Raw genomic sequence first — 19,818 nt, 5'->3', positions numbered from 1 at the left:
TTTTCTTTTTTTTTTTCCACCCACAACAGTTTATTTTCTATAGAATTGTTAAAAAATTTGACCTGATCTTAAAAACTAGAGGGGATCTTTTGAAAAGACAGTATCTCTGAAAATACGGGCAAATTTTCAGGGTTCTATCTGTAGAGATAGACCCTTCCTCATTCTTGAATAAAATAAATGAGCAGATCTTTGTTTGTGGCATGGAACTGACCAACTAGATTTTGTATTTAAAATAAAACATTATGTTGCTGAGGGACCAAAGTATTCTGGAAATAATGCTGCTAACTTTATAATTTAGATATGTATGTTATTCATTTTTTGAACTGCTATAATAGTTTACTTAACTGAAAGTGTTCAGTTGATTCCTTAAGCAATGCTTGAGCAAATGAATAATTCCAATTATTTCAGTAAGATGACCCATATGCTTAAAGTTTAGGATTGTATTTAAGTACCTTTCTGAACTTGACTCCCTGTCTGTTTAGTTATGTGCATAACTCAGTTCCTATTTAAAAGGGCTAAATGCCTTAAGCATCTCTTAAGTTTATCTGGTTAAGTGTATATTGAATTGGCTGTATGTAAGTGCATACTTAAGTTAGGCATATGCTTATGTACATTACTGACCAAGGATCTAAATTAGAATGCAGATGCACCACTTCAGGAGCCATTTCTGCCATTGGATTTACTTGAGCCATGTCTGTTGATCCCGTAGAAACCTGTATGAGTATCCAGTTAATTGCAAGATGCTGGCTGTTCAGGATAAGGTCTGGTTCATCAATCATTTGAAAACACTTAAGTATTTTGATTTTCAGAAGAACTGGTATATAATTGTATGCCTAATTTGCACACACAATTGCTGGAACTGTATATTTGGAAGCCTGTTAGTTAGCTACATAGTAGGCAGGATGTGAGGCAAGGTACCTGATTCTCATGAGCAGTCAGGCAAATGAGGTACACCTCTCGTTGCATGCCTGACTTCAAAATGAGACCTGTAAAGAGTGCTGAACATTGTGACGATGACTCAGATTCATGCATGTTTTTATAAAAGCCCTGGAAGACATAATTGCACAGTTAATTCTTAAGTGCTAATAATTTTCCTATTTTTCTCCTTTAGATAGCAAAATCAAGTGGTTTGTTACATGTTAAGGAGCAAGGTGTCTCAAAACTTAACATAAATAAAATAAATCTAAATAGGAGGCATGAGAAAAAAAAAAAGAGAGTACTGTTATTTTATCTTTTCTATTCCACCCATGCTATGTATAAATTTTCATTTAGATTTGTTTTGTCCTTTGGTCATATCCAACTGTAACCTAGTCCTTGCTGCAGATCTGTAGAACAGATTTGCAACGCTTCTGTCTTTTTATTTTTTTATAGTAGTATGATTCCTGTGGGGTTTATTGCAATTTTAGCTATACGAGTTCCAGTGTGTTTTGAAACTTATATTTTGCCTTTTTGATAACAATATTTACATATTAATTTTTAAATCCTGAAGTTAGGGGTTTTATAATTAAAACATATACAGTTTGAACCAAAGCAGTAAAAGCCACTGGCACAGTATTTGTATATACCTTGACTTTTAAAACAATGTTTTAAAATGGGGAATATAATATGCTTGAAATAGTAGGAAATACATATTTTAGGAAAATATAGCTGATCAGTTATGATTTTCTTCAATCTCAGTAAATTTAAAGCTGATTTATCAGTTTCAGATAAACTGAGGTGTAAACTGAATGTAAGACAGTACAAATCTGAGTTTTTCTGCCCTCGCCTCCTCCACTCCCAACTTCACTTGTAGTATGTCTTGTGTGGAGTCACAGTAGTTTTTATTTTATTTTTATTTATTTTTACATCAAAAGTAGGTAACACCAGAGGGGGAAAAAGCGCACTAATTTCAGTTAGCACGTACTTTTTTTTTTTTTTTTTTACACTGGTTTGGTTATTTGCCATTTCTGGGGATTAAACTTTAAAAAATGTTCTTCTTTTCTGTATCTGATGTTCTGTGTGCTATTAGTGATGCAGCCAACACGAACGGTTGTCATGTGTAAAACAACTTTCGATCACCGTGAAAACACCGCCCTGGGAAAGCGTCCATGCTTGATATCGTTTGGTTCATGAACATTAAGTTTCCAGTACAGGTGACCCATAGCTCAAAGTGTTAAATAATTGTGTACATTATTCAGTTTTTAAAATAATAATCCATTAATGAGACTGCTAGTCTTTGAAGTTTTGCTCACTTTTGTTTTTCCTAGTAGAGGCAGGGTAAAAGGAAATACTTAAGTTCGTATTTGTTTCTTTGTAAGGATCTGGTAGATAGATTCATTCTTATTTATTACTTCTTTAAATGAAAGGGTAATTGTAAAATCATAGAAAGAGTAACATCTGTGTAGTGTTCCAACCCTGCGTAACGCTTTCATTTGCTTCTTCAGGTAAAATCCCAGATGAAGCCAAAGCCCTTTCTCTATTGGCGCCTGCTCCTACTATGACAAGCCTGATGCCTGGTGCAGGGTTGCTTCCTATACCTACACCAACCCCTTTGACTACAGTAAGTAAAATTCAGTCCCTGTTTTATTTCTGGTTTTCCTCTATACTCTGTAGCCTTTCTGTGTTCAGAGAACAAGAACTCTGATCTGTGGATGTTGTCCTCTTATATGCTAAATCAGTGAGGAATAGCTGTGGTGCCTCTCTTGAGGGTAGATCACAAGATGTCCATGCACTACCTTTCCTGGGTGTTTCTTTCAGATTCTTGTTTTGCAAAATAGTGGGTAAATACTGGTTTTGGTTGTGTCCATTTTAATTGTTGTCCCTTCCCTAGACCCATTAATTTGATCCAGTGGCAATGCTATCCACCTCCTAAAAATTTGTTAAAACATAATAGTTAAATTGACACAGTTCTTCGGAATATTAAAATGCTGCATTAGGGTGCTTTTACTTGATATCTCTATGACAGGGTTTCTGACTGTTAGCCTAACAATGTTTTCACTGCAAAAAGTATAGGAGCTAGCTGCTGCTGCTTCTGCTCAGTTCCCTTTTGCCTCTGTAAGCCTTTCTTGACATCAGCAGGCTGCTGTGCCCTATTCAGGGAGAATTCTGGAAATAGTAAATCCTACTTCAAAAAAATTGGGCTTAATGTCACTAACCCCATGTTATTTGAAGATGAAAGTCCTCAGTCTTCCAAACATATTGCAACAGTGTGCATATTGTTGTTGTTACTGGTACCATCCTGGATTTTTGACTCGTGTTAAGGGAGTCCTGCAGATTCCCAAACCTATCTGTCCTTAAATGATTCCTCATCTGTCTCCATTACCAGAAACATTATTCCCATTCTCATATTCTTAGCTGATACTGATCAGCATCCTAAAATAAATGAATGTATTTAGTGTCTTCCTTCTTTCCTTCCTTCCTTCCTTCCTTCCTTCCTTCCATAAAAACATTGCTTTAACCAAGTTTGATTTCTTTTGCACTATTTCAAAAACCTGCACAAAGGTCAGCATCCTTTTTGAAGCTTGTGCTCCAACAGCTGTTTTAGAGTGTACAACTTATATAATGAAACAGCGGGACCAAAGTCACCAGTTAGAGGTTTAGGCTAATTCTGTTTATGGTTCATAACTGTCATTGTATAAGAGACATTGCATGACTTTGAAAATCATTTTTAGTTCACAAGAATGTTGGCTTGCTTTGTCTTAAAATGGGTGATACTGCCCTCATTGATATGTGAAGTAATAGTTTAGGCATTTCATTAAAAAAAAAGTGCTTACTTATGGTTCCGCTGCATAATTGCTGCTAATGAAGCATAAAGAATCATAGAATCATTTAGGTTGGAAAAGACCCTTAAGATCATCGAGTCCAACAGTAAACCTAACACTGCCAAGTCCACCACTAAACCATGTCCCTAAGCACCACGTCTACATGTCTTTTAAACACCTCTAGGGATGGTGACTCAACCACTTCCCTGGGCAGCCTGTTCCAATGCTTGACAACCCTTTCGGTGAAGAAATTTTTCCTAATATCCAATCTAAACCTCCCCTGGCACAACTTGAGGCCATTTCCTCTCATCCTATCACTTGGTACTTGGGAAAAGAGACCAACACCCACCTCGCTACAACCTCCTTTCAGGTAGTTGTAGAGAGCGATAAGGTCGCCCCTCAGCCTCCTTTTCTCCAGGCTAAACAACCCCAGCTCCCTCAGCTGCTCCTCATAGGACTTGTTCTCTAGGCCCTTCACCAGCTTCGTTGCCCTTCTTTGGACACACTCCAGCACCTCAATGTCTTTCTTGTAGTGAGGGGCCCAAAACTGAACACAGTATTCGAGGTGCGGCCTCACCAGTGCCGAGTACAGGGGGACAATCGCTTCCCTAGTCCTGCTGGCCACACTATTTCTGATACAAGCCGGGATGCTCTTGGCCTTCTTGGCCACCTGGGCACACTGCTGTCTCATGTTCAGGTGGCTGTCGACCAACACCCCCAGGTCCTTTTCCACCGGGCAGCTTTCCAGCCACTCTTCCCCAAGCCTGTAGCGTTGCATGGGATTGTTGTGACCCAAGTGCAGGACCCAGCACTTAGCCTTGTTGAATCTCATACACTTGGCCTCGGCCCATTGATCCAGCCTGTCCAGATCCCTCTGTAGAGCCTTCCTACCCTCAAGCAGATCAACACTCCCACCCAACTTGGTGTCGTCTGCGCTCGATCCCCTCATCCAGATCATTGATAAAGATATTAAACAGAACTGGTGTAATAGCAGTGTTTAGAGACGTTTGTTTCTAAACTAGCCTTCTAAGGTAAATTCACATTGTTTTTATATACATCTTTAATAAATTATCTGTGAACTTTAGAATATCAAAGAGGAAGTCAAGCTGTATAACTGTTCAATAATAAAAGGATGATTTCAAGTAAAGACAGAGTAGTTTTCTCTTGTTACATAAAAAAAAATTACTGGTGGCTTGTTGAGAAGTTCTAACACTTGTTAGAAACTTCGTTTGCTGGAAAGGCAGTTGCTTTTTTGGGTGGAGAAAATAAAACTCAAACCAGGAACTCAGCAGACCAATTTAGTAGTGATTTTTAAGTGACTTTTTATAACATTCCCCAGGAGAAATTTCAATTCCCAATTCTAAAAATGAGAGTTGTATTATCCTCATTCTCTAGGAAGTGACTGTGTTTGTAGGGAAAGATCTTAGAATTAATGTCCTTCGCATTTCAACTGTAATTAATGTTGCCTTACATGATATGTTTGTCCAAAAGGTACCTTATCTGTCCCTTTGATGGACTGATGTTTGCTATGGAACAAATTGGCCCTGGGCACTGCAAATTCCCTTCTTCCCTTGCTGGGCAAGGCCTCAGCAATTCCTTATCCACTTATAATACTTGTTGTGGCAAAAAAATATTAGCAGTGTTTGAAGGCATCTTACTCAATTTGATTGACTGTTTGCATTAGAAATTCAAGCCTGTATGTTTTCTGATTGATATATTGCATCCCTGGCCAGACCTCTTTGATAAGATGGTAACTGATAGCACACAGAAAATCTTAACTATAGAAGGTTATTTATGGGTAGATTTTTATTCCTTAAAAAAAGTATTTGTGGTGGGTTGACCTTGGCTGGCCACCAGGTGCCCACCAAGCCGCTCTATCACTCCCCCTTCTCAACTGGACAGGGGAGAGAAAAATATGACGAAAGGCTCGTGGGTCGAGATAAGGACAGGGAGATCACTCAGCAATTACCGTCACGGGCAAAACAGACTTGACGTGAAAAAATTCATTTAATTTATTGCCAATTAACAACAGAGTAGGATAATGAGAAATAAGAACAAATCTAAAAACACCTTCCCCCCACCCCTCCCTTCTTCCTGGGCTTAACTTCACTCCTGATTTTCTCTGCCTCCTTCCTCCGAGTGGCACTGGGGGACGAGGAATGGGGGTTGCGTTCAGTTCATCACACGTTGTTTCTGCCACCCCTTCCTCCTCACACTCTTCCCCTGCTCCAGCGTGGGGTCCTTCCCACGGGAGACAGTCCTCCACGAACTGCTCCAACATGGGTCCTTCCCACAGGCTGCAGTTCTTCAGGAACAGACCACTCCAGCATGGGTCCCCCATGGGGCCGCAGGTCCTGCCAGCAAACCTGCTCCAGCGTGGGCTCCTCTCTCCATGGGGCCACGGGTCCTGCCAGGAGCCTGATCCAGCACAGGCTTCCCACGGGGACACAGCCTCCTTCAGGGCACATCCACCTGCTCTGGCGTGGGGTCCTCCATAGGCTGCAGGTGGATATCTGCTCCACCATGGACCTCCATGGGCTGCAGGGGGACAGCCTGCCTCACCATGGTCTTCACCATAGGCTGCAGGGGAATCTCTCTGCTCCGGCGCCTGGAGCACCTCCTCCCCCTCCTTCTTTCCCTGACCTTGGTGTCTGCGGAGTTGTTTCTCTCACATCTTCTCACTCCTCTCTCCCAGCTGCTGTTGCACAGCAGTTTTTCCCCCTTCTTAAATATGTTATCACAGAGGCGCTACCACCGTCGCTGATTGGCTGAGCTTTGGCCAGCAGTGGGTCCGTCTTGGAGCTGGCTGGAACTGGCTCTATCAGACATAGGGGAAGCTTCTAGCAGCTTCTCACAGAAGCCACCCCTGCAGCCCCCTCCTCCACTACGAAAACCTTGCCACATAAACCCAATACAGTACTCAGCTGGGACCTTACAGTTTAAAGTCTTACCTATATTCATTAGATTTATTTTTACAGAAATGCACAAGGCAGGCAAGTATTAACAAGTGAAATATCTCCCACCAGTGCTTGGTTGCAAAGCATATTCTATTTTTGTGTTTTCCAGCTCGGTGTTTCACTTGGCACTTTGGGGGCTATACCAGCAGCAGCATTGGACCCTAACATTACGGCACTGGGAGAAATACCACAGCCACCAATTATGGGGAATGTGGACCCATCCAAAATTGATGAAATCAGAAGAACAGTCTACGTTGGAAACTTGAATTCACAGGTAGCTTTTTTTTTTTATTGGCAATACTAATGGAAGATGCAGAATTGTAATTTATGAATTATAATCTTACATTTTAAGAGTTTTCGTTAGTTGATGCAAATAGGAATTTAAACAAAACAAAAAAAATACTCTTTGTTTACTAGTGATATTTCAAATTCTGAATGCTCCTTTGCCAATCAGATCAGACCAGACTGTGGAATTCATTCTAGCAGGATACCAGAGAAATCACACTGTAGCTGAATTCAAGAAACATACTTATGATTGTGTGTGTTGATCAAATGTCCAGCTGGGTTGTGTTAGCTGAACAATGCTTCAGAAGTCGTGAGATCATGGTAGCTGTCCCCCACAACACTGCGCAGTTGCTTAAGTACAGTAAGAAGGAATGATTTGTCCTAGTGGAAGTTGGAAAATTAGCATAAATACCTTTGAGTTTCTCTGACAGGAAAGTTAGGTCTGTCAGAAGTTTGTTTTTTCAGCAATTGATTGAATTAATTGAAAAACAATTTGCTTTTGACTGATGGTATTTGATTTTGGGTTTTTTTGACTGCCAAAGTAGCTACTAAAGTGTAAAAGTACTATTGATCGCAATAAAATAAAACAAGCTGGAAGCTAGTAGAAAAACAGATAAAAGTGAAGTCTTGTAATACTGTTTGGATTTTTTTTTTTTTTTTTTTTTATTTGATCAAAATTCACAATCAATAGCTTGGATGTAGGTGTATAAGGAAATTCCTCATCAGTTATTTCAAATGAGTTGCCTGAAAAGTGCAAAATCCTGTGCAAGTGCTTTTTTAACCTAGATGTAGGACTTGAGGGCTTGTGGTTGCACTATTTTAAATTGTAGTATATTCTTTAGATTAATGGAAGAAAAAAATACCTTTCTCTCTCAAAGTGTAACATTGCCAAATTCATGTTGCCTGCGTAATAATGGTGAGATGTCTTTCCAAAATCTGTAGCTCTTAGATTACCTGATATGTTGGATAAGTGGTTTTCATTATATGTTTTACTTCAGCTGAGCTCTTTGACTCTTTCTAGACTACAACAGCAGATCAGCTGCTTGAATTCTTTAAGCAAGTTGGAGAAGTCAAATTTGTGCGAATGGCAGGTGATGAGACACAACCAACACGATTTGCTTTTGTGGAATTTGCAGACCAAAATTCTGTACCTCGAGCTCTTGCCTTTAATGGAGTTATGTTTGGAGACAGGCCACTGAAGTAAGAAATTAATTATCCATGTGAATATTGAATGAGAGATTTCTTAGTATCCTTATACATTTATGACTCTGATGTGCAGGAAACTGCTGTGATGAATATTTTTTCAATATAAGGACCTATTGTTAGTAAACTGGAACACTTTTATGAACTCCAATTTCAAGGTTGGGCATAACTTTCTCCAAGAAGAATATGGATGGCATTGAGTAAAATATTTCTACATCTAATCTTGAGTTAGTGAAAGCCATAACAGTGAGAGAATCTGCAGTCCTTGGTACTAATTAAGCTTTATATATGATGTGTATGTAATTAGTAGGCCTTAATGTAGAGATTTGATCTGAAATAGAGAAACAGATTTCTAGACTTCTACTAGAAAATATTTTAACACAGAAATATCATGCCGCATTTATTTAAAAGTGGTAAGATTTGAAAGCAATAAAAGATAGACATTTCAGATACTTAGAACAGATGAGTGTTAGGAAAAATCTGTAGTTTTGCTGAACTTTGAAGTTTTTAGTCATATGTGGAAGTTGAGGTGTTTTCTTATTTGTTTTTCATTTTCCCTTTTCAAGAGTTTGGGAGTTAAAGGTTTTATTTTTCCTTAATTTAGAATAAATCACTCCAATAATGCAATAGTGAAACCTCCTGAAATGACACCACAAGCTGCTGCCAAGGAACTGGAAGAAGTGATGAAGAGAGTAAGGGAAGCCCAGTCTTTCATATCTGCTGCTATTGAGCCAGGTAGGTGTATTATGTTTATTACCTAACAGACATGTTTTGTGTGTACCTTGGCACATGCTTTTAAGAGCACTTTCAAACACAGGAAAAGGGTACTCAAAGGTAAACAACATGTGTGGGAGAAAAAAAAAGAAAATAATCAAAATTGTCTTCATGCAACAAAGCAGTGGAATGAAGCTATTTCATCATATCTTTTCAGATACATGCTCACTGAATGTTTTCAAAAATACGAAGTCAATACTAAATTAATACTTAATGTTGGTGCTTTTAAAGTTCAAAGTACTTACAAACTTTAATAAAATGCTTTATATTTTGTTTTGTTCTCCTCTAGCACCCATTAATGCCATAGTTTCATGATCAGAGGGAGCTAGCATGCTGCTGAAAGCAACGATATTATGTTTTCTTTCAGCAGGTTAATTTTGTCACTGTGCTATGCTCTTTTTCATGCTGGCTCAAGACTATGTGCATCCTCATAGCAACTGGGATCAGAGAATGAATCTGGGATAAAACTTAACATATTGTAATGGACTTTTTTTCATCCAGATTGGTTCCCTGATCCCTGTTAACACTGAAATGCCAGGTCAAGGAGGAAGGTGTTGGTGGGTTGAGTGGTTAGACAGACATTTCAGTGCTGATTTATGCTGACTTAAACTGATTGCAAAACTACAGCATAAAAAAATCTCAACTTGTTAAACTTGCAGTTGAAATCCTCCTTTTTCTTTTCATCAGCAAGATTTTGTCATTCTTCTTGGGGGGGGGAAGTATTTTCTGTTGTTTTTTAAGGTTGGGAGAAAAATAGTTCTAACATTTCCTCAGTGTTAAGCAGCAGAATAATAATCTTTTAGAGTCTGAACCAAAGTCTGCTGAGGTCAGTGGTAAGCTTTCTGTTGACTTCCTGGCCTTTGGATCAAACTTTTCACTCCCTTCTCTCCATCCCTTCCTCCCCCAAAACAGTGTTTGAGGAATAGAACTTCAATATTTGTACAGTGGTTGGAATATCTAAAAGTATAAAAAGTACTAATTATTATTTACATTTTATGCTTTTTTTTCCAAACCATGCCCTCTAAATTTATTCTTCTGAGGTTATTTTAAAAAAAAAAAAATGTAGTTATATTAAATAATATACCAGAGGAGAACGTATTGTAATCTTGTGCATTGTGGCAGCAACGTAAATCCCATTCCTAACAGAGCTAGCTGTTTATAATTATCTGGTTTATGTGTACTGCTGCAGGATGGCTGCACTCAACGAGTATATGCAATGACTTTCTTGGATGTTTCTGAAGGATATTTGCAAAGAAGGAAGATGTGCAAAGCATAGGCCCCTTGCACTATATGTGTGGTACATTCCACTTGTGCCAGATTGTTAACTGGGATCTTTAAATGTTCTGAGCTTACACTGCAAAGTGGTTTTTTCCTCTCAGAGTCTGGAAAGAGCAGTGAAAGAAAAGGCGGTCGATCTCGTTCCCATTCTCGTTCAGAATCCAGGTCTAGCTCAAAATCCCGATCTAGAAGGAAAAGATCACACTCAAAACACAGGTAGGTATGTTTTTTATTTTGGACTAAGAGATCATACTGGGTCTTTTTGAGTGGTGGTGGTTACTGAGATTTCTGACTGAGTTATGAGACAAGTATCCCTGTAGAGAAGATTAGTAACTTACGCTGACCAGATCGGAGTAACTAGGAACTTTGTCTCTGAACAGATACTCTTTCCCTCGAAATGCTAAATGTTTTCAGGATTACTTTCAGGTAAAACACACTAGAAGGTACTTTTTGTGCCATGTAGCATAACCATTTCTATGGTTTCATGGTACATTTTGTGCAATGTAGCATAATTTCATTTTGTGACCTCTGTATTTTAAAAAGAAATAGTTATCTGTGTTTTGTGGATGGAACATTTAGTTTACTGATAACACCCTGAACAGATAGGCTGGCTGGTTTTGCTAGTAGAAAGTTCCTGCTGTCCTGAATTTCTAAACATCTAGTTAACAAATGCAGTATTTTTATTTACTGTACTGTAAATGTAAAGCTATATTTTTTTAAAAGCCAGAAGAAAAAGGCTTTAGGGGCAGTTTTTCATTCTTCAGAGTTTGTTTGCTTTGCTAATTTGTTCAGTTCTGAAACAGGCTTTGAGATATAGGAGGAAATAAAATTACTAGATCACCCTTAAAGTTTACCCATTAAGATTGTTTTCTGAGAATGAGACAGTCTTGCTATGTGAGACTTACAAACGCTTCCTGAAATTGTTCAATGTCAGGAATGTCTTCTGATCATTTACATAATCAATCTAAAGATATTTGGCTCCATTAAGTATCAAAAAAAAGGAAACTCAATGTATTTGATAGCTTATACTTTAAAAAGGTGAGTGTTGCAGCGACAGCACTGTTGCATTCTTTCATCCATTGTCTTTTAACAGGGCAACTAGAATTCTTTTACATACAGAAAAGCTGGCCAGAGGGACACACCACATCAGTTATACTACCAAACAAATAAGATCTAAGTGCAGGCTTCAGTTTTGTAATGGTGTTACACGGTACATGTTATCTAATGACATGAAAACATTGGGTATCTTTTTAATGCAAGAAGAATCATTTGTTCGTTTCCTTATTGCTTGCTTCTCTTCTGTTTCTCTAACTCAGGACATAACTGAAAAACAGTCCTTGTTTTGTGTAACACTAGTAATCTCAGTGCTATTTTGTACTGACACAAACCGAATTGATTTTTAGAAGATAAATTTGCATTTTATTTTTTACTTGCAGAAAACCTGTGCTTTAAACAATTGTTGATAGTTATATTTTTTTAATGATTTTACCACTGTTACTATCAGTTTTGAGAACGTGCTGAAAAAAGGCCAGTCTGATCTGTTGAGGCAACTTCATCCCTAAGAATAAACTGTCCTTACCACTTTCCAGTTTTACTGTTTTATAAAACCCCTAAATCACTTTCATCTCTATGATATAAAATTTATTCAAGGTCTTATTTGGACTAAATTGTAATTAATTTTCCCTATAATTAGTTTGTATTTCTACACTGATACGTGGAGCAAAGCTGTAGGTAAAAAATGATTGCCTCTCCTCTCCTCTTGGTATATCTTACCCTGTGTGTCTTGAGCTGCAGAAGACAGGTGGAGCTGGTATTTTTTGTATCTCCCTGTTCTTCAGGATTTATTGAGTAATATACATGAATTTCTGTCTTTGGTAAGTTTAACTTCATCGTACCTTAACCTCTCAGGCAAAGTATCCAATGATGTGTTCTTTTGAAACTTAATGTTCAAATTCAGCTTTTTATTTTTGTTTTCCTAGGGAATATGATCTTCCAAATATAGGGAATATTTTGGGAAAAAAGAGTATAGTAATTTTTAAAAGTCTTGTTTTCTTCATCAAATCTGAGACTATACTATATATGTTTATCAGAAGACTTTAATTGGATTTCTATTGGAGTATCTGCACATTATTTGCATTCCTTATTTATCGTGTAGTAAATGCTCATTCCTTTTCTTGAGAACTCTTATAATTCAAATCCATGCTAACATATCCTTTCAACTGAAAAGGTAACTTGACTAAATGCTGAACCACAGATAGTGGGGTTTTGGTTTTTTTTTTTTTTTTTTTTTTTTTTAAGTTCAATTAAATTGTAAGGCTGGAGAACAAAGAGGCCAGTTAAAGCCATCTTTCTTCATTGACCAAGACTGCAATAAGTGACTGGGCCTGGAAAAGAAGAAAAATGTAACTAATTATTTTTACAAGCTGCTAGAAATTGTCTATAGTAGATTTTATGCACTAGATTTACTAAGGACAGCTATCCTAATATGATATGAATTTATATTTTCCAGAACATTCATGGAAGTTATTATGAAACATGAGTATTACTTAAATGGTGCATTGTTTCAAAGGAGAGCATGTGCACCTGGTGAAGCTTAAAGTATCCATATTTACAAAAATGTTGGTAGGCAGTATATTACTGAGGTGTAACTCTCTCTATATATATGTAGTGAGGCAAGATTTATGTGGGTTTTTTCCCTTCTTGGTTGACCTAATTTTTACGAAGTTTCAATATTAAAGTATTTTTCTTCTGGCGTTGTTCATATAGAAGTAGATCTGGCAACAGATCGCTCTCAAGACACAAGGACAGACGCAGATCCAGAAGTCCCCTGAAAAAACGGTCTAGATCTAGGGAAAGGCAGAAATCAAGAAGTCGCTCTCATTCTTGGTGAGTTCCATTCCTAATGATACTGTTCTTCTTAGCACACAGTACAAAGGTTTTTGAAAAAAATCTAACAAACCTTTTAAGTGATGGCAAAGGATGGAATCTCTAAATGCTTTAGCCTGTCCCTAGGCTTTGTTTGTAGGACAAAAGAATAGAAAGTAAATTTTTATGCTGAGTGTACTGGTTTTGGCTGGGATATAGTTAATTTTCTTCATAGTAACTCATATGGTGCCTATGGAGGTTAAACCACAACACTGAGGTACCTAAACTTTGATACCAAAGTCTAGTCTACATTTATACCAATGTGCAAGCTGATCGAAAATAGGTAACTTTAATTGTCAGACTTCAACCAACGGATTAGGTATGTTCTGTGTAGCCTGTGCAGCACACAAAAAAGTGGATGATGCTTCTTCAGCCTTCTCAACAGATATAGATTGGATTCAGGCTGAACTTGATCCCACGTTCTGAGAACACGTATAAAGCTTTTGTGCACGAGCTTTTATTTTTGCCTTTGGCTATTTCATATTGGCCATACACTGCTGTAGGCACAAATGTATATGTCTGTTATGTGGCATATTTACATTTCAGGATCTAATACATCTATATTTTACCTAGTCTATTAATTTTTAAGTCTGATTGTCTAATTATTGAACTGTGAAATTCCAACAAGATAATTCCTTTATCTCCTTGGATGATAATAATTTTCTGAGGGACGAAATAGTGAATATTCACAAAACAAAAGTGCCTATGAAAGTAGCTTCATGAATAGAAGCCTTGGTACTTTTCTTTCTGTTTCATCTCTGTAATTCCCCTGACTCATTTAAAGGGAGCTTCATACTTAGGTTGTGCAGTTGTCTCTTGTTTTCTGAGGGGAGAAGTTTTGTGGGAAAGAGAACTACAGATCTGTGGACCTCAGTGGGAACAGTTAGGAGTAGGCTACGTAGCTGGGCTTCGTTGATGGATCCTTTTGCCTCTGTTGCTGTTGTCTGGAGCTTCTTGAGATATCTGCTCACTGGAAGGGGCAAGTCCAATGAAATCTCTGTAATAAATAACTGGAAGGCACTTCTTGGGTCATTGTGAGACCCCTTGCTATTGCAGGGATTGTGTGCTGTTTCATCTTTATGATCTTATATTCCTTCTGTGAGACATCTAAAGAGGTATTTGCCAAAACCTGATGGGAATCAAAGTCTTCAGGTCACAGACCATGAAACAAGCCTATTATTTATTAGTAGCCAAACACTTGTTCCAATGAAGAAAGGTGAGGGCTGTATGTAGGGCCTTTCATGTCTGAAGGAGTCTCTTTGAGAATCTTTAAAAATCCTAGAATAGGTACCAATAGACACAGCAACTTCTGTCAATCTGGTTCTCTTGGACATGAAAAGGCCTGCTGATCAACAACTTCTCTTGTACTTTCTCCTGTTTCTCTCTCTGAACAGTTGTTCATTTTCATATGTCCTAGAGGCAGGTTTAGGAGTTGTGTGTCTCTCTTCTCTTTGCTAGAAAGGAAAGACGGTTCAGAGTCTCGCACTTCCAAATAATCCTTTACCAAAATGTAATCTTCCAGCCAAAGCTGTGATCTAATATATTTTTATTTGGCTTGACTACTAGAACATCCATTGGAATTTTCCTCACTGTTTTTATGAACATGTATCATTCTGCCTGTCCTAAAGAAGCTGACTTGTTCTGTTACCTTGCTTCTGTTTTTACTGTCTTACCAATTTTTCAATAATTTTCAAATTCCTAATGACATTACAGATGATTGAATTGTCTTGGTTGAGTTTTGACCTTACATTTGCCTTTTGAGGGAATTTGGTGAAATTTTATCCCTTTTTTTTTTTTGTTTCTGTGTATTAATTGATGTTGGACTTTCAAGTAGTTCCAGGATATTTATGTGAGAGAACACTGTAGAATAAAGACTTCTGTCCAGTCAGCTGTCATTATTCACGTGGGGGTGGTTAATCTGCAGTCCATTTTACGTGGACACACTTTTAGTAAAGAATGGATTTACAAATTGTAGAGTTTCTCGCTCCTGACAAAATGTAGAAAACTTATGTATGTATAGTAATGTAGCTGTGAGGTGAAAAGACATATTCTTTCAAAGTGTAATAATATCACTTTGAAGATCACAGTTTGATTTGATTTTGGCCCTCCCTTCCTCAATTTGGTTTCCAAATTTTTCCTAGCTATATAGCCTCTCCCTCATGGTGAACAGGGGTGGAAAATTAAAATTTTGAATAATTACTATTTTTCAACAGAAACACATATTTTCTCTTGAACAATTAATGTATGCTAAAGAGTTAGTTGTAATTTTTATTGGAAAGTTCAAAGATGAATTAATGGATTTGTGTTTGGCTTTTCACAGGGACAAGAAAAGAGACAAAGAAAAGGTCAAGGAAAAAGAAAAGGCCAAAGAAAAGGAGAAAGAGAGAGACCGAGACAAAGAGAAGGAGAGAGACCGGGACAGAGACAAAGAAAGGGAAAGAGAGCGAGATAAAGAGAGAAACAGGGATAAGGAGAAGGACTGGGAGAGAGAGAAAGAGCGAAACAAAGATCGAGAGAGAGTCAGAGACAAGGATAGGGACAGAGATAGGGACAAGGAAAAGGAAAAGGACAAAGATAAGGAGAAGGAAAAAGACAGGGAAGAGGTAGACCAGAACAAGGAAAAAGATGATGTTGAGAAAGAGGAGAAGGACAGAGAGAAGATTAAGGACAAGGAGGGAGATAAGGACAGAGGGGACAAAGAGAAGGACAAAGAAAAGGAAAAAGATGAAGATAAGGAGAAGAAGGAGCGAGAAAGAGAAAAAGAGAGAGATGATAAAAAGAAGAAAGAGAAGAGATCCAGAACACCCCCAAGAAGCTATAGCTCTTCAAGAAGATCTCGTAGCTCCAGCAGGTTTGTTTAGAATTTTTTTCATGCTTTTTTGGACTTGTCAGTACAGTGATGCACCATGAAGAATGTGCATCCTAATTTTTATGTATCAATATCATCATTTCACTTATTCAATTTGTATTTCTGTTTTGTAGATTTCCCTATAAAGTAAAATCTATTACAGAGAGCTCTGTATGACGCTTGATAGAAAATAGTTTCTTGTTGGGCAGCTTGTGCTTGCCTTTCACATAACTATATAGTATAGACCTTGAGGACAGTAAGTAGATGGTTCTTATGCCATTTCTCTGTGTTGGAGCCATCCAAAAGTTATGATAGAGGGACATCAAACATCATCTTTGTCCTGATGAAAGTTTGAGTCACTGTTACATAGTTCCTTGGTAACTTACATACTGTACAGTGTCGGTCTGTAGAGCAATTTCTTGGGTTTACGAACAGTTGGGTGGTAGTATTTGCCACTTGGCCACCTTAAGGATGGCGAGCAATGAATTTTCTTGGCTGGATGGCTGAACAGCAGGAAGCAAGCATGTCACTTGGCTGGCTAGCCATTCAGAAAGTGAATGTGTCTCAGTTGGAAGATAAGGATACCTTGTTTAGCTGGTTAGATGGCCAGATACAAGTAAAAATTAACATTCCTTAACCATGCTGATAGTAAACAGGAAAGCAGTCAGGGTTAATCTAGCTGTTGTTTTTGCCTCTGAGGGAGGGTAAACTGGGTGGAAGTCTGGATAAATTCAGTACAGCAAAAGGAGACTATGAGATTGATTATAAGCTCTGTAAGTGGACTAACTCAGGCATATTCTAAAAGTGTTGCAGCTAACTTAAGTTCAGAAGCTTTGGTGGAAAAAGTCCTTTCTGAATATCTCAGCAGTTACAGAGTTCAATAATATCATGTGTCAAATTTAGATACCAAATTTTATCTGTTACCTTGAGAGAATGAAATGCTGGATGAATTGGGAAAAGTTCTGTGTATTATAATCACTTCCCTGGACAAAAGCAAAATTTCCGTAGCCCTCAAAATTCGGGAGTTCATGGTACATATAATGCAGAAAAGGCTGTAATGGTTTCTGAACATTCTGTTTGGGTTATATGAAATGTCCATGTTGTTTTGGAGGTTTATGGGCAAAATATTGTGGCTTCTTTAAGCATATGCAGCTTCCTATTTTAATGCATTGTTAACATTATTTCATGGGTTGAATACCTGCACAGAGTAGAGATAGTTCTGTCAGCTTTGAAAACATAACATTTTCTGCCTGTATGCCTCAGGAATGTTGAATTAGATAAGTAATTGTGCTGGGTTGACCTTGGCTGGATGTCAGGTGCCCACCAAGCTGCTCTATCACTCCCCCTCCTCAGCTGGACAGGGGAGAGAAAATATAACTAAAAGCTCGTGGGTCGAGATAAGGACAGGGAGAGATTCACTCACCAATTACCGTCACGGGCAAAACAGACTCGACTCAGGGAAATAAATTTAATTTATTGCCAATCAAATCAGAGTAGGGTAATGAGAAATAAAAACCAAATCTTAAAAACATCTTCCTCCCACCCTTCCCTTCTTCCTGGGCTCAACTTCACTCCTGATTTTCTCTGCCTCCTCCCCCTGAGCGGCACAGGGGGACAGGGAATGGGGGTTGCGGTCAGTTCATCACATGTTGTTTCTGCCACTCCTTCCTCCTCAGGGGGAGGACTCCTCACACTCTTCCCCTGCTCCAGCATGGGGTCCTTCCCACGGGAGACAGTCCTCCACAAACTTCTCCAACATGAATCCTTCCCATGGTCTACAGTTCTTCACAAACTGCTCCAGCATGGGCCCCATCCATGGGGTGCAGTCCTTCAGGAACAGACTGCTCCAGTGTGGGTCCCCCATGGGTCCACAGGTCCTGCCAGGAGCCTGCTCCCAGTGCAGGCTCTCCACGGGGTCACAGCCTCCTTCAGGGCACATCCCCCTGCTCCGACGTGGGGTCCTCCACAGGCTGCAGGTGGATATCTGCTCCACCGTGGACCTCCATGGGCTGCAGGGGGACAGCCTGCCTCACCATGGTCTTCACCAGGGGCTGCAGGGGAATCTCTCTGCTCCGGCGCCTGGAGCACCTCCTCCCCCTCCTTCTTCCCTGACCTTGGTGTCTGCAGAGTTGTTTCTCTCACATATTCTCACTCCTCTCTCCAGGTGCAGTTGCACAGCAGTTTTTCCCCCTTCTTAAATATGTTATCACAGAGGCGCTACCACCATCGCTGATTGGCTCGGCCTTGGCCAGCAGCGGGTCGACCCAATACAGTAACGTGTAGCTTATATAAGAGCCTTGGTGGAAGACCCAGTTCCTAATGTCAACTAGCAAGTGTAGTTAGCTGGATGTTATAAAAAATTCATACTCTAGTTTGCAACAGTTATGCTCCCCTTTAAGCTTCCCGCTATTTAAGAAAGTGTCATGGAAGGCTCAAATGTCATGTACTTGGGCAGAGAATTCTAGTTAAATTTAGTGCATCTCTTCTAATGGACTCGCAGTACAAAGCTCTACTTTGATATGAAATTAATTTTTTGTACAGATGCCATTAAACAGGGATAATCTTCTTTTTGAAGATGGAGGATGAGAGAAATACATTGGTTTTTATATGTATCTGTCATACAAGGAGAGGCTGAGAGGGCTGGGATTGTTTAGCCTGGAGAAGAGAAGGCTGAGGGGGTGTCTTATCAGTGCGAATTGAATACCTGATGGGAGAGTGTGAAGAAGATGGAGCCTGACTCTTCTCAGTGATGGCCAGTGACAGGGCAAGAGGCAATGGGCATATATTGAAATATGGGAAATAAAAGGTTTTTTCTAATGTTTAAATTGTGTGTTTTCTGGGCAAACTGGAACCAGTTGGCCAGAGAGATTGCGGAGTCTCCATCCTTGGAGATATTAAAAACCTGACTGGACATGGCCCTGAGTAACCTGCTCTAGTTGATCCTGTTTTGGGAGGGTGGAGGTCTGGACTAGGTGGTCTCCAGAGGGCTCTTCCAACCTCAGTAATTCTGTTATTCTGAAAAATATTTGTCAATAGGTTGGGCTACCAAGTCCCAGTTAGCTTGTATTTAGGGGTGTCCGTTTACTTTGGTGATTGACTTTGCCTAGTTGAAATGGTTACAAACCATTCAGGAGAAGATTATCCAACAACCTGGCATGTCAGCTGTCTGGTTTTACATTGCAGCACTGAGTTGGGACTGTTTTTGAAGATGCAGATCCTTTTTCTGAGGAGTGTAAAATATTGGACAAATAGTCTCCTAGTCTTTTTGGAGAAGAGGTGGAGGTGGAATAGAACATACAGGACCTTCTAAGAACTAGGTGGCAGCTCACCTTGCTTTACTGACAAACAGCATGCAAGTACTAGAAATCACATGGCTATTTTTGATTCCTAGCTGAAGGAAGAGACACAGACCAGAGGAAGAGGAGAATCAGGCTCCTTTTCCAAGAGACATCTACAGGCTAGCAAAGGAGATAGGTAGGGACTTTGTCCAAAGAGAAGACTTCTTGATGGCTGAAGTGGTATCTTCCTTCATAACCATAACCCAGTAATGGCCCAACCTGAAGGTGGTAATATCAAGTCCAGTCGGTCTTACCCGTTAAATATTGTTTGTCTGGGATTTTTTCTTAATTTTTTTCTTTAACCTAAAGAAGGCAGAGGGACCCCATATATTCCACTGGCAATTTCTGCTGGCATTAGCAAGGCTCAGATTCCATCAGGGTCAAAACCAAAATTTGTGCCTTAATTAGGGGCAAACAGAATATGAAGAGGCTGAAAGCTACCTCTCTTTCCAGGAAGTTAGTTCACACTG

At 39.1% G+C, this 19,818-nt stretch overlaps 1 protein-coding gene across 8 annotated transcripts in view; it reads left to right on the top strand.

Annotated features, from left to right (window-relative positions):
* LOC127028955 (splicing regulatory glutamine/lysine-rich protein 1-like) overlaps positions 1–19,818 on the top strand; it is a 46,782-nt gene that overhangs the window by 15,010 nt on the left and 11,954 nt on the right. For 4 of the 8 annotated variants that reach the window (XM_050914622.1, XM_050914621.1, XM_050914627.1 and 1 more), the window contains exons 3-9: positions 2,424–2,539; positions 6,807–6,971; positions 8,004–8,182; positions 8,790–8,920; positions 10,339–10,453; positions 13,004–13,123; positions 15,483–16,013. In XM_050914622.1, coding sequence (XP_050770579.1) covers positions 2,424–2,539; positions 6,807–6,971; positions 8,004–8,182; positions 8,790–8,920; positions 10,339–10,453; positions 13,004–13,123; positions 15,483–16,013 — 1,357 coding nt within the window. Of the gene's footprint in view, positions 1–348; positions 762–1,949; positions 2,133–2,423; positions 2,540–6,806; positions 6,972–8,003; positions 8,183–8,789; positions 8,921–10,338; positions 10,454–13,003; positions 13,124–15,482; positions 16,014–19,818 lie in introns of those variants that run through there. The other 4 variants (XM_050914628.1, XM_050914625.1, XM_050914629.1 and 1 more) reach the window with 4 other exon arrangements.

This window comes from Gymnogyps californianus, unplaced genomic scaffold (genome assembly GCF_018139145.2).
Source record: "Gymnogyps californianus isolate 813 unplaced genomic scaffold, ASM1813914v2 HiC_scaffold_51, whole genome shotgun sequence".
Classification (NCBI taxonomy): domain Eukaryota; kingdom Metazoa; phylum Chordata; class Aves; order Accipitriformes; family Cathartidae; genus Gymnogyps; species Gymnogyps californianus.
Note: the sequence above shows the minus strand (reverse complement) of the source record. Positions and strands in the feature narration are given on the sequence as shown.